Source organism: Metopolophium dirhodum, chromosome 4 (genome assembly GCF_019925205.1).
Source record: "Metopolophium dirhodum isolate CAU chromosome 4, ASM1992520v1, whole genome shotgun sequence".
In the NCBI taxonomy this organism is placed as follows: Eukaryota; Metazoa; Arthropoda; class Insecta; order Hemiptera; family Aphididae; genus Metopolophium; species Metopolophium dirhodum.
Window position 1 is genome coordinate 23597678 of NC_083563.1, and position 19348 is coordinate 23617025.

General features: G+C 31.3%; 1 protein-coding gene across 1 annotated transcript in view; it reads right to left on the minus strand.

The window, feature by feature from the left end:
* Nucleotides 1-17508, minus strand: part of LOC132943410 (transient receptor potential cation channel subfamily V member 5) — a 47527-nt gene extending 30019 nt beyond the window's left edge. Inside the window, exons 1-4 of the mRNA XM_061012394.1 lie at nt 17240-17508; nt 13396-13574; nt 1566-1650; nt 1315-1491 (exon numbers count right to left, since the gene is read on the minus strand). Of these exons, the coding sequence (XP_060868377.1) occupies nt 1315-1491; nt 1566-1650; nt 13396-13574; nt 17240-17330 (532 nt within the window). The 5' untranslated portion in view covers nt 17331-17508. The remainder of the gene's footprint in view (nt 1-1314; nt 1492-1565; nt 1651-13395; nt 13575-17239) is intronic.
* Nucleotides 17509-19348: the final 1840 nt, after the last annotated feature.

Genomic DNA, 19348 nt, shown 5'->3' on the forward strand with positions numbered 1-19348 from the left:
AATTTGTAATATTTGAAGGAAGTTATTAAAATCAACGAAGTTGACCAAATTCCGCAGTAGATGCTGGCTAACAAAGTTTGCTGCTTTTGGGAGTGCATGCAACATGCATTTCAGAAAATGGCCAACATCTCCACTACGTGATTCTCCGGACATGATAAATATATTTTTAAATTTTTTTATGATAAGCTTTATTATGGTAAAAATAATGTTAAACCAAACCAAATACTTTCCGAGTTATTTTTATTTAAAAATGAAAATCATTCGTTCTACGTGACAGACCCTATATTATATTGCATTATTAATTATTAATCTATGTAGATATTTAGGATTGTTTAAATACCTACTTTTGAATTTGGGGGATATCTTAAAATGGGCAGTTCAAATTTTTAATAATTCAAACATATAATAACATGTATTATTAATTTAATATATGGTTCGATTGAACTATGATTATATTATAGTTGTTTTTATTATAGTCATCATTTTAAGCTTTAACAAACGTATACATTTGAATCAAGAATATAAAATAGTATAGTTTAGGATAGGTAAAAAAAATTAATTTATTAATGGATAAAATCCTAATTTTTGACGAGTTTACTAGTATATTTTATTTATTTATTTCAGCCAAACCAATGACAATAATTTACATTAAGTAGCTTGGCTTGGTGCGTTGGCTGTTACCGTGTAAGTAACACGTGGCTACTAGTTTCGGATGGGTGATCACCCAAGTTCGTAGTGAGCATAAACCTTGCCACACATACACGATACACGTGTTTTAGTGTTTACAACCGTACCAACCTTACAGGCTAATGACCTCAGTCGTCGAAGCCTTAAACCAATAAAAATTTTTTTTTAAAATTTACGTTAATAATAGCTGATAGTTGATACGTATACCAACATATCTGTAAGCTCGTATCTGGTATACGGAGATGTAAGATGTATAATATATACCTTTACTAAACTTGTTTAAAATTTAAAATAGTTAGTTAAACATTTAAAAATCTGGTGCTCAACATTCCACTCGACGGCGAATATCCTACTTCGGTTATCTCTTTAAAATGGATATATTTTTTAAATTTATTAATAACTTTAATTATTATTTTTAATATACATATTATGCGTGAAGTCATTTGGAACGTTGCCGAATTAATTTTAACGACTATATACAGGTATAATAATATTATAGAACAGATGGAAATCGAAAATCAATATCCCTAGTGTTTTAGACGCAATAGAATTATTACAGAAATAATAATCTACTTAATTTTTATTTTTACCGGTTCAAATGATTTCAATCGTCCGATAATAACTCACCGTAATACTCGTCAATCATGTAAATGTCATTTACGAGCTTTGGATAGAAATGCAACAGCCTTTTCGCCAAGTCTGCGTGTATAGACGTAGCGTTCAGCAAACATAGATGTAACGCCGTTTCGCCTACGGTGCCCCTTTCCTTCAGATCCCAGCACACTTCCCGGTACTGCACTTCCCCTGCGAGCGAAAAGTTTCCGAAAAGTTTTCTGGGGAATACGAAAAGAGCCACAGCGGCACCGCGGTGCACTTACCCAGCTTTTCCAGTTCTTCGATGGTGGGAATGTCTTTTTCGATGTCGTAATCATTGGCGTCTTCCATGTTCTTTAGCGGCGGAAGCTGCGTACAGTGGCAAACAAATCGCATTAGTAACAGATATTATATTGTGGGCAGAGTTTATGAGATCTCCGACGAATTTTATGAGCTCTCCGACGAATCCCAGTAGGGAGATCCGTTCGGCGGCGGGATTAATATTCAACTGGGAAAATAAAGAAAAATCAAATTGACTCGGTTATTGCCAGCCAAATGCGTTTATGTGTTGAAGACCCGCTGCAATCATATTATTACGGCTAACTTATTTGAAAAGTTTCGACTGAAACGGCGTAGAAATGGAACAAACGTGGCCGAAAAGTACAAATTCCGGCAGATGCGCATTGTCCATTACATCGTAAAATAATACGATACCAATACTATACCTCCCTGTATTTCGAGTTTGTATAATTTCAAAAATAAAACAGAATATGTACCTAATCAACTAGATATTTTGTCCATACAATTCTTACAACATTGTTGTCTATTCTCCATTTTAATTTTGAAAAATCGAGTACAATATAGTATAATTATTATTTAGATACCTATTGAGATGAAAGTCATCGAGGTTTGTTTTTATTTTTGTATACTTTTTTTAATATAATATAATGATCACACGTATTTGCGATAAAATACGTTTGTCAGACATGGTCGGTGATATTAATAATGTAAAGTCATTATCACTGTCAATCAGTACGCAGTGTGGTTCCATTTTAGTGTAAACACCCAAAAGGCAAAGCCATATTTGCATAAAAAAAAGGTACTGAATTCTATATTGACATTGTTTTACGTAATCAGAGAACTTTTTGCACATAATATAACCCAAACTGTGTGCGTATTACCTTTGAAACGTAATAGTGTAATGGCTTGGCTTCCAATTAAAAATGATAATAATAATATACTGAACACAAATTAATTTTGTCACTTTAGCACGCGTGGAAACGGTGACTGCAGACGATTGAATTTTGTTTGATTTTAAGTCATCGTGTTATTCGACATAATATTATAATATTATTACTTTGTATATTTTATATTCATCACGAGTCGTATAACCCAGCCAAAGCGGTAATTAAACTTTCGGGAATTCGGTAATATTTTGACATCTATATCCGATTCTATTGTGGCATCGTCGTGACCACATCGCATTAAATTAAAATAATATATAATATACATATTTTGCAGGGTTGTGATGGACGTCTGAAGACGCGGTCATCCGTGACGTAATTGGTATATATTATTATTGGTAATATTATATTGCAATTATAACTGGCAGGTGGTCAGTGTGTAATATGGTCTATATTATACCCAATGGCCATACATAATGGTTATATTACTTTTCACGTCCTTAACGCAATGGCATTACTGTGAACGTACGAGCTATTGTTTTTATTTTACATATGGAAAATAACGACGGCCGTTAATTTATTATTTATGGCACGCGTTTTAAATTTCAAACGAAATATAAATTACGTTTACTTTATTCATCGACAGTGACGCTTTAACGGCGCATGTCTTTTCTTCCCTCCGCTATTTAATCTCGTGTTTTAATTTGTTATTCCATTCAGCAGTGTAAATTAGCATTCGGAAGTCGATTAATTTGTCGGAGGAGATAAATAAATAATGAAAAAAAAAACAGCAACAAAACAACAAACAAAGAACGTTTACGCGGTATTTTATTTTTTTGTATACACGTCGTGTTGTATTATAATAATATTGTTATTGTACGGAACACAAATAATGTATTATACGCTTGCCGCGCACAACACACCGACAGTGTTTCCGAGCGACAGCAGCAGCTGAAACTTTCGTTGTGATGTCAAACAGATAATTGAAATAATTATTATTACGAACCAAAATTTCGTGAACTGCTTTCAACTCAATTAAATTCGTAATTTTCCAATTAAGTAACGGTATTGTGTTTGTCGTGTAAAACACCCACATTTTAATCGTAAATAATAACGTGCCATCGTCGTCGTATTCTCGATATGAGAACACACACGCGCACACACACTATGGCTCGTTTGTCTACCATAATATTGTGTTACTATAATGCATGTGCGAAATATCGTTTAAGCTATCGTCGCGGGTGAGAGAAATAACTTTTTCCGTCCGCCTTTGCGTATAACACTATAGGCGTAGTATAAATGCACGTCGTACAATATATGTATATTATAATAGTGCGCCGCCGTTGATTCGACGCATTTCCGAGCATATAACATTATTACGTAGGTACTACATTTCGCAAAGCGGCGAAACGTCCTCGAACGACTACGCGTACAAATAATATGCGTATAATATCGAATATTATTACGTTCTCCGCCCGCGAATTTATGTGCGCGATATGATAGCAATATTTAAACGGCTTCCGACGCTTTCCACACGACAACGGCGGCGGTATTATAATTATTTTATTGTTCATTGTCGAGCGCAGCGCGCTACACTGCACGTGGAAACAATAACGAACGCGTTCAATATCGCACGTAATATTAATAATATGTAAATATATAATACGAACACATTCGACGAGTGTCGCATTGTCTGTGATGTGTGCGTGTATAATGTCATATACGTGTATGGGACGACAACGCGAAGGAGTGAACTCGCGGGGACACACTATATTGTTATACACTGCTATACAACTACGAAAGTATATTATGCGGATGATCGTCTAATACTGCGGCAGTTCACAGAGCCACGAAATGAATTAGATATAGTCACAGTGCAGTTCAGTCGTCGGCTGGTATAGAGTCATCAGAAAAAATAGGTTTACGCGTCGACGAGGAATATGAGAAAATAATAAAGAGACAGAACAACGCAAGAAAAAGCACCTTCTTAAGTATAGGTCAATATATATATACATATATATACTATACACATATAAATAATAAATATATATATATATTATATTATTATATCGATATCGATATAGCGCATCAGTTCGAGTACCTGTCGACATTATTCTAACAGAAAACCGCAACGAAACGGCGTAGAAAATAATAAAATAGTAACGAGAATACAGACTGGAAACAATAACGATTCTTATGACCAGCGAAGCTTTTATAGGATGATCTCGATTCCCGTCAAGGGATTTTCAAAGAGAAAACTTCGTAGAAGCAATCAGAAACAAGCGACTACAGACTACAGTCATGGATAAGGGCATGCCTGAAGAAACCAAAACCCATTACTCCGTACAGTACTGGAAAAGAACCTGACGGGAAAATGTCCGTATTGGATGATCGATAGTGAGGTGAGATAATGTAGTCAAGAAAGTCGTGAAAAATCTATGAGGAAGATCTGCAGATTGGAAAGCGATAGAAGCTGACCAGGGTGGATGGAAGGGTGGATGTATGACGAGATGGTCCTGGAGATCAGTATAATTAACGCAACGTTTTATGGTTATATTCATTTTGTCATCGGTAATAATTGTTTCGATATTACAATCGGTAGACTTATAGTCATATCATAATATTGTTATAATATAATACTTACGCTATTAGGACCTACACTAGAAATTATTTTTGATGATTATAGATGGTAGACATAATATGTACAGATACCGCATAATATATTAGTTATTACTATTTAACCACAAAGCGCGAAATTATTAGCTGATTAATTAATATGTCTGTACACAGAAATTACACAGCAAGTCCAGCTGACATTTAGGGGAGGGATTCCCGAGTGGCACCATACCTCTAATTGGTGCGTAACTTCAGGCACATGGCCTAGTAAAGGGTTGGTGTTATACGCGTCAGCTATTAACGGAAGAATATATTAATAATATCGATGCTTTAGCGGTGAATTGTACAATATTATGTGCGACGAGGCACGAGGCAAAACAACTAGGTACGTTTATAAGGGTTACCTATACCTAATATTATATATTTATAAATAACTAAAAATTCACGAATCTCATTAATTATTCGAATTTTTCACCAACCATATAGGTCAATATAGCATAATAATATTTAAAAATATATTTTATAATTTTAAAAATAAAGCTAAAAAAAAAATAGGCATTGATAAAATGATTGTATTAATATCGATAGATGGTCAAATCGGATTTCGTACCTAACATACATATTAGAACATCTTAATCGTTTATACGAAGGTACATAATATTGACACAATCCACGAATGTTGTATTTATTGAAAGTAAACAATTTTTAATATCATAAATGTAACCATTGTAAACTTAAATGATTAAAGTTTAATCATCTGTAAATCGTAGGGTTTTTTTGCCCGACACTGCGCAGTGTGTAAGCGATTACTGATGCGATTATTTTTTTTCACCACGGTTCTCTGCGTGCGTGTATTAGTTTACGTTTCGAAAAAAAAACCTCGTTATAGCCACAAACGAAAATATCGAACGCCCCCCAACGACACGACGACGCACTTTCAAAACTACGGCAGAGATTTTTTGAACCGTTAAAAAGTGAAATCGATCGCCAGGCAGTGGTCCTATATTATTACGATATGCCCAAGTTTATTTTTTTCGGGATTGCGCGCGCAAGTGTGAGCTCGTCTTCGTGGTCGTCAACTGCGACGGGTAGGTATATAATATACGATGGCTATTAGGCCAGAAGTTGTAAGTCCAATTTTTCTCAAAATCGTTTTATTAGTCCATAGGGTTTATCTGGGTCGTCTTTTTGATTCGGTAAAACATTACAAGTCAATATCATAATTAAATCATGTTTTATTTATACTTTTATTTTTGTGTTTTTAGTGCAAGATGGGTTTTTTTAGTGCACACATATAATAAGTCCTAATTTAATGAGACATATAATAAATATTTTAACATGATCTAAATATCAAGCGGACAAATATAACAAGTCCGGACTTGTTACTTTAGTCAAAAACAATATATTCAATTTTGGACGTGTAATATTATAGATAATATTGAATTTGTTTATCTATTTATAAAAAATGAATATGTCTGGACGTATTATTTTAAATAATAAACATTTTTAATTTTAAATTACACTAAATAATATGAGATCTTCAATTAGCATAAAATATCATTAAACACGGGTTTTATTTGACTAAAAATTTGATGAAAAATGCTACTTTATTATTTTTTATACTTTTTACTTTTTTACTGCAACTATATAAACAAAATGAATTTTTATATCAAAGAAATTAGTCTTACGTACATTTTAACTATTTATATAATAAATTAATTAGAGTTTATATTAAATTAACAACTGTTAATATGTCCATCAAAACCTTATATGTCCATGGTAAAAATATATTATAATTGCCATTCATAACAAGTCCCATTTAAATTTAAAAGAAACATTATAATTACGTTAAAAAAAAATTTTAAGACCTTAAGTAATAATTTATGTAATCTACAGAATATTTTACAAATAAATCAGTTGCAACACCGAAAAACAAAAATCTACAACACAAATGTTTTGGTGTAGAATAATTTAAAATCTTAAAACTGCTCTCCTGTAAAATGTAATGTTTGTGACATACAACTTTTGGCCTCTCAGCCATCGAATTATTATATAATATTTGAATACACAAAATAACGTGTACCTACGACTTTTTTCTTCGACTTAATCGCAATTTAATTTTTTTTTTTTAAATTCCGTCGTCCAAATTAGCTAGTTATTACAGTATTATAGCTGTTATGTTCAAACAAATTGACGTCATGATGCTATATTATAATATTAGGTATGTTACAAATTACAATATTAATTATAATTGGGATGGGGGGTCAGTCACGAGAAATCGGGTGCCTAATTAAGCTATAATAATTTAAGTATTAGAAGATAAATAAAAAAAATGGGGCCCCTTATTGCAGCTTATATATACCTACCTGCGATTAATCTGATATTTTTTTTTTTCTGGGTTGAGGCTTCGAGGTCGTCGACTACAACTGCGACGGGTAGGTATAATATAATATTGGAATACACGAAATAACGTGGACCTACAACTTTTTTCTTCGACTTAATCGCAATTTAATTTTTTTTTTTTAAATTCCGTCGTCTATTACAGTATTATAGGTGTTGTCCAGACATCGCAGACGTCATGCTATATTATAATATTAGGTATGTCACAAATTACAATACTATAATTGGGACGAGGGGGGGGGCAGTCACGAGAAATCGGGTGCCTAATGAGTGTCTATAATTGAGCTATAATAATTAGAGTATTGGAAGATAAAAAAAAAAATGGTGCCCCTTGCAGCTTATATTATAATATACCTGCGATCAATCCGATGGACATCATCAGTTTGACAGGTACCTATAACTATTAGATCGCCGGGAAACTAGGCGGTGGTTCTATATTATGATATGCTGAGTGTAGATTTTTGGGACTGCGCATGCAAGTGTGAGCGTCGTGGTCGTCGACTACAAGGGGTGGGTAGGTGTAATATATCATGCATTTTAATACATGAAAAAATGTGTAAGAACCTTTTTCTTCGTCTTAATCGTGATTTTGTTTTTTTTTTCATTTCGTCGTCTGTTATAGTTGTTGTTGTTCAAATATTTAAATCGTGCTATACTATATATTATGTTATAATTAATAAACTGCAATATTATAATTGTGGGGGGAGGGGGGACGCAGTCACGAGCAATCGGGCACCTAATGAGGCCCCTTATATAATATTATGCCTGCGATCAATCCGATGGGCAAGTTTGATATGCATAATTTACTGCTTCAACAACGACAGTAGTTTAAAAACTTACAACTCAATAGGTACCATATTAAACAGGTTGTCGGTAACTCATAATATATCCATACTGAAAATCTCCATTCGTGATTGTAGAAATAGACAATTGTTTTAATGACGGTATTAATAGTTTATTATAATGTTCGTTAATTATAATTGCATAGCGTGCATATATAATACGTAATATATACGAGCATATTCGTTGGGTATATATTATATAATATAAAAGGAGAATTGTATAGTCAGACACTTTGCTGATTGCCAAGTCTTGCCGACTGCCAACGTAATTTAATTTAAATTATATTTCGTCGATGAATTTAATTTTTAATATACTGATTCATTTCTTAAGTCTTTTCAAACTATTGGTTTTTAAACTGTTTTATAATTTTTATATAATTATATATTATTATACTATAAATTTGTTTCGATTCGTTATTATTATACAAATGGAAACCAAAAATTAACAATTGGGGCTTTATTATTTGATTTATTTGAATACAATTAGCTGTCGAACAACGTCTGTATATTATATTTAGCTTATAATTATATATAATAATATATTGTTGTACACATTGAATCATATTATAATTGGTTTGTTATATTGTGCTTTTGACAAATGATTTATTTTCAGTCATAGTAAATGATAAGAAATTGTTAAATGCATTACTATTTACTACACGATAGACCTCAGGACTTAGACCTAAATGTAATTACTAAATTACCTATGAATGAAAAATGGTACCTACCTATGGCGTGTGGAATACGGTTACGTGTACCTAATCATGAATAATTGTATTATCGAAGCCGTGGTTCTAACGTTACAATCAAAGGAAATACTTTCCAAAATCGATTTCTCAGATATAACCTATCAAATGCACAGAGTTTTAAAAATTAGAGACCAAAAGTACAAAGATGGTTTTTAAATTACCTATCTAGATGATAATTAAATCACCCAATATGTATAAAACAGTTTAATTATCTAGTAAAAAATAAACAAATTCCTAATTTTATATATATTTAAAAAAAAGTTAATTTTCTGTTGAAAAAACTAATAAACACTATAATACTATATATCAACACACATTATTTTTGAAGTTTTAAAAATTATTAATTTATACAAATAATATGGTCAATTCATTGAATCGTATACCATTACGTTTATAAAATTCTAAACAAACAAGGTTATTTTAAAGTTTTATTTGATAATGTAAGCATGTTTTCTTCCCAGGAAAAAAGAAAGTTCCATATGAAACTTTCAAGAAAGTATTTTACTGTAGTGTACCTAGGCTGCAGTGTTTAAAAAAAATATTTTTAAAACCAATCAATTCTTAGATTGTAAAATAAATCAAAATAAGTGAATTCAGCACTTGCACTGCATTATAATTACACATGTTTGATGATGATATAATATTTTCAAATATTTAAATCTGAGTTTAAACTTTTAAAGCGATTTCAATATGTATATTTTTTAATCGTGTAAGCACTTTATTACTAATCTTATACCTACTTCAAAGTTTCAACATGGCATAAAGTACGTACATTAAATATTTATATTATAGGTGCATTTTTATTATTACAGTACCTAGTCACGAAAAATGAAGTCGTTATGGGGATTGATTTATCGACGAATATAATACAATTGGGTGCACAATGTAATAATATTATAAAATATTAAGTCAAAACAGTATTAAAAAAATATGATATACTATAGTTAAAATTAAATTATGAAGTTCAGTTTAATCTGTATTGCTAATAAGTGTTTATTTTTTTTCACATTATGTTAAGTACATAATAAATAGGTAGTAAGTACATAATACTTAGTAAGTTATTGTGGTATAAAATGTATACGTAGTTTTTTTTAGTTTCTTTAGTCAGTCATTACATTTTTGTGTGTAAGTACCTTCTAAGTATTTAAATCAATTTTGTATAAAACTAGACATAGACGGTACTGTATTACAGCTTATATTTTTTTTATATTTAATTTTACTGTCATTTAATGTAATAATAAATAGCATGTAGGTACTGTTATTAAAATAGTAACAAATTTAGGTACCTACCTACAACTTTGACTAGCTAATGGCCATTGCTATTAGGTCAGATTGGTAATATTGTTAATTAAAATGATATATCATGACATAATCGTACGTATCATCTAGTTAAAATGTAATTAATGATATTACGTTAAATTCCAGTATTGGGTTGTCATTATTCGAAAAATATATTAGTAGTATATTGTCAGTGTTTTATTATTATTATCTACCAAAAATAAATTGCTTCTGTCACTGTATTTTTATAACTGGATATTTGCTAAATTGGTCTAAAATATTGACAGCAAATGTTTTTAATAATGCTGACACCAGTCGACATAAGATACAACATACCAACATAGCTGAGATACCACTTACTTAAAATGTTGTGTTAAGTCGAATGTAAAAATTACCATGGACAAAAGTACCAAACAGTCAACTGCAGTTTAATATAAAATACAAAAAAGTAAATCGAATTAGACAATATTGTCATTTGCGCAACTTATGATTCCAGTTAAAATTCATAAATAATTTAAGATTCTGAGTGAAGTTATAGGAGTAGCTGATTTTAAAATTAAGTCATTTATTATTATTTTTTATTATTTACATAATATTAATATTGTTATTTATTTTATAATATTATTCTCTGACACGACTTTTTTGAGTTACAATATTTTGAAAAATCAGTAATCAACACAGTGTTACTTTACTAGTTACTAAATTACAAATCACAAATGGTTTTGGGAAAATATCCTAAAATCAAACAGCATAAAATCATCATTAATTAGAATTCATCTTTTTCTATACCTAATTGATAATTTACATAAAAATATAATACATAGTAGGTTTTAACAAATAACTTATTGATTCAATTGATGTATTTTTTTATTTCAACGCAATTTAATCAATATCACTGAACTTTTTAACATTTTTTTTTATCGTGATTTGATTTTTGTTAAGTGATAATTTTTCATCTTGATGATATTATTCATCATATTAGAATCAAGAAATTTCTATCAATTACAAGAGGGCCTACCTAATAGAATACGTCAAAATAATCGAACGACACGAGTTATTCAAGGATAGTGATTTTGTATTTTTATCAAAAATTTTTATAATAGAGGTTAGAATAGTTTGATACTTTTTTAATGAACCTAAATCGAATATTAATCACTTCGTTGTAGTTGTCAAACTATAAATGTTTAAAGTTCAGACATGCATAGAACGCTGAGAAATGAATATATATTATGCCACGGGGATAATATATATATATAACATATACGTTAACGTTGTATCATTGCCAATACCACACCTTCTGTTTAAACTTTAAACGTTAATTTAATTACGTCAAAAAATTAAGTACATTTTTTCCATTTATAAAGAGTTTGCTATATTTGGAAAATCAATAGTTTTTACTGTTTACGTATAAAATAGCTATAATGAATAATAATAGTTTGAGCATTAAAAATAAAAACAAATAAATATTTTAGCTTAATTAAGTAAGTTAAATAATTTTTTACAAAAGTAATAATAAGTATTTTAATATTCGTTAATATAATTTTATTCTGTTTCATAAAAATTAAATTATATTCATATTATATTTTAATATATTATAATCACTCATTTTTTTTCATCAGTCTTGATATACTTTATAAACTTATAATATAACTTATGCCACGCCGGGAGGAAATGGAAGGCACGCTGCTAAAAATGTCAGTTGGTCGTCCATTTGGAACCTTATAGTAACGTTTAGCACCACCCTCCATTTTCAAACACGGTTATACTTTTACCACCTTTGTTAAAATATAACTTAAAAAACCTTAGGACAATTTTGTTTATGATCTTATATTTAATTGTACACAAAAATTATATATATATACATGCACACCATAATTTATCATACTACACCATTTAGATCGATAAATCTTTTACTTTATAACATTTTTCCGTAAAACATTAAATGAAAAAATCAGTGCTCGTAAGTTTTAGTTTTTTCCTTAGCCATACACATTCATCTTCGGCCGTTTGAAACTTTAATGCTTTATTACCAGGTCGAATAGCATAACGACGGCACGTAGCCCATCTGAATAAGTGGCATGTTTGATTTATTAATACGATAGCAATATCTTGTTCACTTCAATAAGGTCCTGTTCGATTTTTATTTATTAGATTCCCTTTTTTAATTTTTGCTACCCTCTCTTGTTATGACTTAACCTTTGACTACATACATATAAGACACAACCATTAACTGCGTGTTTAATTTTACGCATCTGTTTTTTTTACTCCCCATCGTTTAGGATATAATCAACTCATATTAATGTTGTGCGTAAAGACTGCCCCACCATCACCCTCAATAACATACCACTCCTACCGGCTGAGGATGTCCTTTATCTATAGGCCCACACCTAGACCGACAACTTACATGGGCAGATGTCACTTCCGCAGCAAACGATTCATCCCAAACAGTAGATTCCGCCATCTTCAATTCCTTCTTATCTTAACGCATCTAAATCTCAATAACAAAATGTTAATGTACAACATCCTACGGCCTACTTACACAGCCTACTTAAGCAATTAAGCTCATATGGACATACGGAATCCAGCTCTGGGCCTCAGTCAAACGTTCCAACATGAACGTATTCAAACTTTCCAATCTAAATGTCTCAAATGTCTCCGTCAAATCATTAAAACCCCAACACTAGGTATGAACCATACCATCAATAATGATCTATCTATTCTCCCCATCCAAAAAGTGGTCAACGCTCTTTATAAAACATTTCATTCCTGTTTACATTTCCATTGCAATTTGCAACCCACTCGTAACTGAGTTATTAGCTCCTAACATGCCTGCAAGTGACCGTGCAGTAAGGAACTTAAAACTTACAACCTACGAACACTGAAGTGCTTCCAATGGAAGGTTAGGTCACCCACCCACAATCAACCCAACAACCTTCGTATAGTTTATACTTATTTTAAATAATTATTTTTATAGATTGTGCAATAAAAAAAAAATTAAAGTTGTAAGCAAAACAAAAATATTAATTTTGAATGTTTTTCACTGACCCATCTTGCCCGGGAACGGTCGCGATTTCTCAGCAACACGAGTTTGGCGATAGGTATCATTCTACCTTCACCCTTGTTGTACAGCATGGGTTCCACTTGGGTTTTGATCGCGTTGTCCAGCTCGGTAAAATTTTTCGTCTGCACGGCTTTCTTCATCAAATCCACGAGAAGACCACAACCTTAAAGTACAACAAGTTAACCGCTTTTAGATTGTTATTGTACGGGCAAAATAATTTAACACTCGTCGTGACTGCGCGCGAAGGTCGAAAGATATCCATATTGATTTTTAACCACTGGGAATAAAGCTAGAAAAAATTTCAAATTGAATTGAACGTGTGGACGGAACGGAATACTGTACAGGTACGCGTTTTCTTCGATGTACCTACCTATAACTGTATAAGATATAACTACATACTATACTTAGAAGCTTTGTTGAACCGCACAATGCGTTATTAAATGAATAATACTCCCGATAGTAAAATGTCGCCTGTGCACTCATATATTATTATCATAGTAAATATATGTCGACGACACGAAACAGTCGTATACCTACCTACGAGTATTATATTATTAATTACGAATTATTATTATTTGATGTGGACCGAGTTTATTTTATCGAGGTATGCGATTAATTTGAGTATAACGTAATACATACATAAATAATATATTTATAATTCATATACTAAGATGATGGTGAAAATAAAAGGGATATTTAATGCTTTGCTCAAGCAACCGTGATTTTAAGCTGGAGTAAATGGTACGTGTATAGTATATGATGGAAAAAGGATAACTAGATTAACATTAATTCTGTGTATACTTTTCTTTTTAATTCTAATCTAAAGTTAATTCGTTACATAGCATAAAGGTGTGCGATAATACATTTTAATGCGTATAATACCTAATACACTGTACAGTAATATTACAATATATTATAATGTAAAAATACTCTTCTGCGTGAAACCAGCTCACGACGAAATCGATAGAACGGACATTTAATTTTGTAATAAATAGTTATTGTTATTACGTCTAATACGTCACTACAATACAACTCGCCCGGGCGCCGACCTGTAGGAATATAATAATTTTCACAAGTGCATCGCAATTCCCAGGACGTTTCCACCCCCCCCCCAAGGATAATTACCCGTTTATCGGACACTGGTGAGCGGCCTTTACGAAACGGCGTCAGAGATCAACCACATTTGCAGAATGCCTAAGACCGTTTACTCTAGTTCCGGTGGAAAAATCCCGTCCTAGTATATGTTTCCTGCAGGAAGTAAAGGTCTTGCGGTATATATATATATAATAATAATAATATTTGATACATTAATAATTGATAAGGAACCCTACATCGCCGTCGTTGGTCCTTTGAACGAGGGACGCGGCGGTGGTTATTATTGTCGGAGTAGCGTATACTTCTGAGTTGGTACCTTTACGGTTTAATCGACACATTGATAATATATATTATATAGTTGACTAAATATATTACGACGTAATTTCCATTTACCAAATAACATGACCTGTACGTGATACTTATGTGGTGCTCATTTAGGCTCATCGTCATTGTTTAAAATTACTTATAAATCATAAAAAATGTTATTTTAGTTTTTAATTTATCTTTCTTACAAAGGAAAAAATCAGTAAGTAATTTCTTTACATCCGTAGTTTTTAAGAGCAACAATAATACGAGATTTCGTTTGAACGAACTCTGGTCACTAATGATTTTTTGCATGGCTGGTCATATATTATAATTACTTAAACATAACGTTCAATAGATACATAAATAAATATTCATACACCCTTGAGAAGCTTTTGAAAACCAAATATTATTCGATCGTTTTCAAATACATTATATTTTATTGTTTATTTTGTAAAAAATTTCTAAAGTGTTATTATTTATGTACAGTAAATACCTAATAATAGTTCTAGTACTAATATTTCTACTATTATTTTTATTTTTATAAACGCTTGAGTTATAATAAATTATTTGATGTTATTTTAACTTAAATTTTTATATGAAATAGTTCAAATAAATAAAATATTTATGTATCATTTATCTGGAATGTATATAGTTTAAGCTATGATCATTACATAGATACCGGTACTAACGATAGTCCCTTAGGAATCATACATTTATTTTTCAATTATATCACTTAAAAATATTACCTTTTTTATTTAAAGACAAAATACATTGGTTCCATTAAATGTCATTGATTGCCCAGATAAACCTATAAAAAAAAAATATACTACCTGGTTTCTTTTCAACTTAATATTGATTTTATATCGCTTTATCTTTGTCTTACATAATAATATATGTATAATATTTTAATTTATTTGGAAACTATTATTATTGATATTTTTTTTTTTATAAAAAATTTCATTTATTTAATGAAAATGTACGATCCATACAATAAGTAAATGAGTAAAAATGAATAAAAAATGAGGCGGTGAAAGAAAAAGATATTAAATATAAGTTTCACATAAGAAAGTCCTAGAAAACAATTATTTGTCACATTTAATCAATGTAGTTCAAAATATTTAAAATAGCTAATTCAGAAGAGTATTTTATTATTTATTAAATTCTTAATTAGTTAAATTGTTTTAATCAATTAAAAATAAACACTAAATATAGTATAAATTAGTTAGTAAATTGTTGAAAAACAAAAACAACTTCTTCTAAAAACTTTATAACGTCATGTACCATTGTACCTACCATTATAACACATAATTGGTTATAAATCATAACAATTAATTCCTTTTAAGTTGTATACTATATGCATTTCGTAGTGACTAATGAGTAATGAGTTAAGCGATATGAATTAAATTTGAAAGTTTGTAAATAATCCTTATTTATTTAAAAAGCAATTTTGTTTAAACGCAGTAGTTTGAAATAAGTAATTAAAGTCGCAAGATATTTTATGAAGCAACATCATTTTGGATTATCGCAAGAGAGTTTGGAAGCCTTTTTACATAAAATGCAATTCTATAATATAACATCATAGAACCGCGAGTATTATATGATATTAAAAACGCTGGACGATATTATGTATAACCTTATATGGATGAATGCTAAACGTTTTGAGTTGAAAATGTTTTATATTTTGAATATGAACACACAAATATATCATCAAATCAAACTTTTATTAATTTTGTAAAAAATATATAAAATTATAATAAGTAGCTATAATATATTATGTTTGGCGTTTGCCTACACATATTTAGATAGTTACTAAACAACGACCTTGGAATATATTCTTCACAACGTGTCAATGTCACTGATCGATTCACAAGAGTAGCTATAAACGTTAATATTATTATTGTTATCACTTTCTGTTGAAAGTGATAGAATTGATCGCATGAATATGTCTATAAACAAATGTTTAATTTTATTATAATTTTGAATAGTAGTATTATCTTGTAAGTATTTCAAATTTAGGTTGTAAAATTATAATATCATGTACACCTTCCATGTTTAGAATTTACTACTTATATTATTTACGCTCATGATGAAACGGAAATGTTGATGTTATATTTTTAAAATTGATATTGGCTCTCTCCACATTACCTATACTACGTAGAAAATTAGTAGGTGCCCATAAAATATATTAAATTAAACTTTGATAGTTTTACTGTGACATTTATATTTGTTTTTGGAACATCTGATGGATACTTACCATATTTTTTTGTGTATTTGTTTGATAGAAGTGTACAAAATGTGTGTGTGTTTTTTTAGTTTGAAAGTGCAGGTTATTAGGCCACAGTACGTGGAATATAATATATATATATATATTACGGAATACCTATTACAGTTGTGCGGTGCGTCTAACACACGATATTTTATACGAACCTTTCAGGTCGACCAGGTTGTATATCTGCAGTGACGAGGTGTCGACTTGCTTCTTGACACCACTGGCCACATTGCTCTCGGTGTTACCCATGTCTCGAGGCGGGTATCACCACGGCGGCGATGACGACGAAGACGACGACGACGACGACTTTGGATGTCGTACTCTGCCCGGTCCGCGGATATTACTCGCGGGTTTCCGTCCTCGTCGTCGTCCTCGTCGGTGTCTTCGTCGGTGTCTCCGGCGCTCCTCTGGTCGTTATTGTCGCGAGATCCGGTCGGCCCGAAATGCATGACGTTAATCCGATTTCGCCACGCGCGACGCCCGGGCAGCCGCAACCCCCTGCAACCCCTTTCCCGTAAACCCAACACCCGCCACATCACCCCCTCCAGAACACTGTCCCCGCCAAGCCAGCGGTCGGGTGGGGGACGGATAAACGTTCGCCTCGGTGCCAGGTGCAGGGCGGCACGTTAACCTGAATCCGTCGTCGAGCGTACATATACAGAGTGTTTGCAATAGGTAATATCGTTTTAGGAATTCGATAACGCGCGTGGTGGTAGGTATACCGTATACACAAGGTGCAGTAATATATTGTATCTTCTTCTTAATTTCTGGTTATCAGGCCACCGATGACCATATCCCACTTCGCACCCTACATTCTAATAATATATTATTGCATACAAGTATTATACTTATTATATTAGACTATATAAATTTTATATCACTATTTTCACACGTACCTCTATTATAATATAATATACCTAGTCCGAGTGTATCTATTGTGACGTTGTGTCATTGTGCACCGGGTTTTATTTTATTCAGAACAGGCCATTTTTTTTTACGATAGCTTAATGTTTGAAATGTACAATAATATTGTGCCAATTGCTTATAACACAGATACATGGACTTTTTTTTTCAATCTTCGACGACGATCATGTTTGATGAGTCTTGGTAAAACGTCATATATCGTTCTGGAAATGTTGATATCCAGTAAACCTATCATAATATTACGTGTGTGTATTGTGTTTTGTGCATATTGCATACACTTTCGACGTGGTGAATGTGCATTCTTGACGCGTGGTATAATATATTATAATAATAACAATAAACAACTGTAAATGATATACCTATATGTATTCATACGAATGTAAAAGTTTTTTTTTTTTTGCTATCGTAAACGCTTGCTGAATTTTATCACTAGATTTTCGTGTGTTCATAAAAAAAAAACAAAAACGTTTCTATGAAATGCAAAGCACTTACATTATATTATAATATGACACACCTATAAACAATAACAATGCTATATACGTACCTATTAACGAACTAGATTATTATATAAATATTATTTGAAAGATATTTTTATTCATATTTAATGTATAAAATATTTCAATCGACAAACACTTGCTATGTATATTATAAACATGATAAATAAAATAATAACAAAAATACTATTTTATGATCTAACAGGGTTTTTTCGTTTATCTCTAAACCTTCCATCTCTAATATGAATGCGACCAATATGCAACATTCCATGAGATAGTGAAAATAATAGTTTTTGGGGTTCATATATTAATTCAAGCCTATACATTTAAAACATCCTATCGAGTCGCTGAACAAAGTTGACTTTTGGACGTCGATCATATAGTTTTCGTCATAACAACAACTAATGTATTCCACGGAACAACAACTAAATAGAAACACTCGAGGAATAAATAAGTTGATAAAAACTTCAAAGCGTAAAATATTTATGATTGCCTATGAAATGAACACATGATTACTATGAGTACGACTGGATCCTTTGTTTATTCATTAACGACTATTAGATCTGAATATTTTTTAATATCTACCTTCGATGTATTGAGAATTTTACGACTTTTCGTTTTTATTCAAAATAAAATTGACGCATATTATGCATCTCGCATTGCGCAGAAGCAACAATTGGCATACCCATCATGTTTGTCGCCCGCGAGAAACATCTGAATCCATAGCCACGGCGTTGTAATGATATAATAAATAATAATAATATGTCATGCCCAAATGCCCAATTGCAGTAGAGACGTAGAGTTCACCGACAAGTGCAATCATTGTATTATTATGACCGGTCAGTTTTG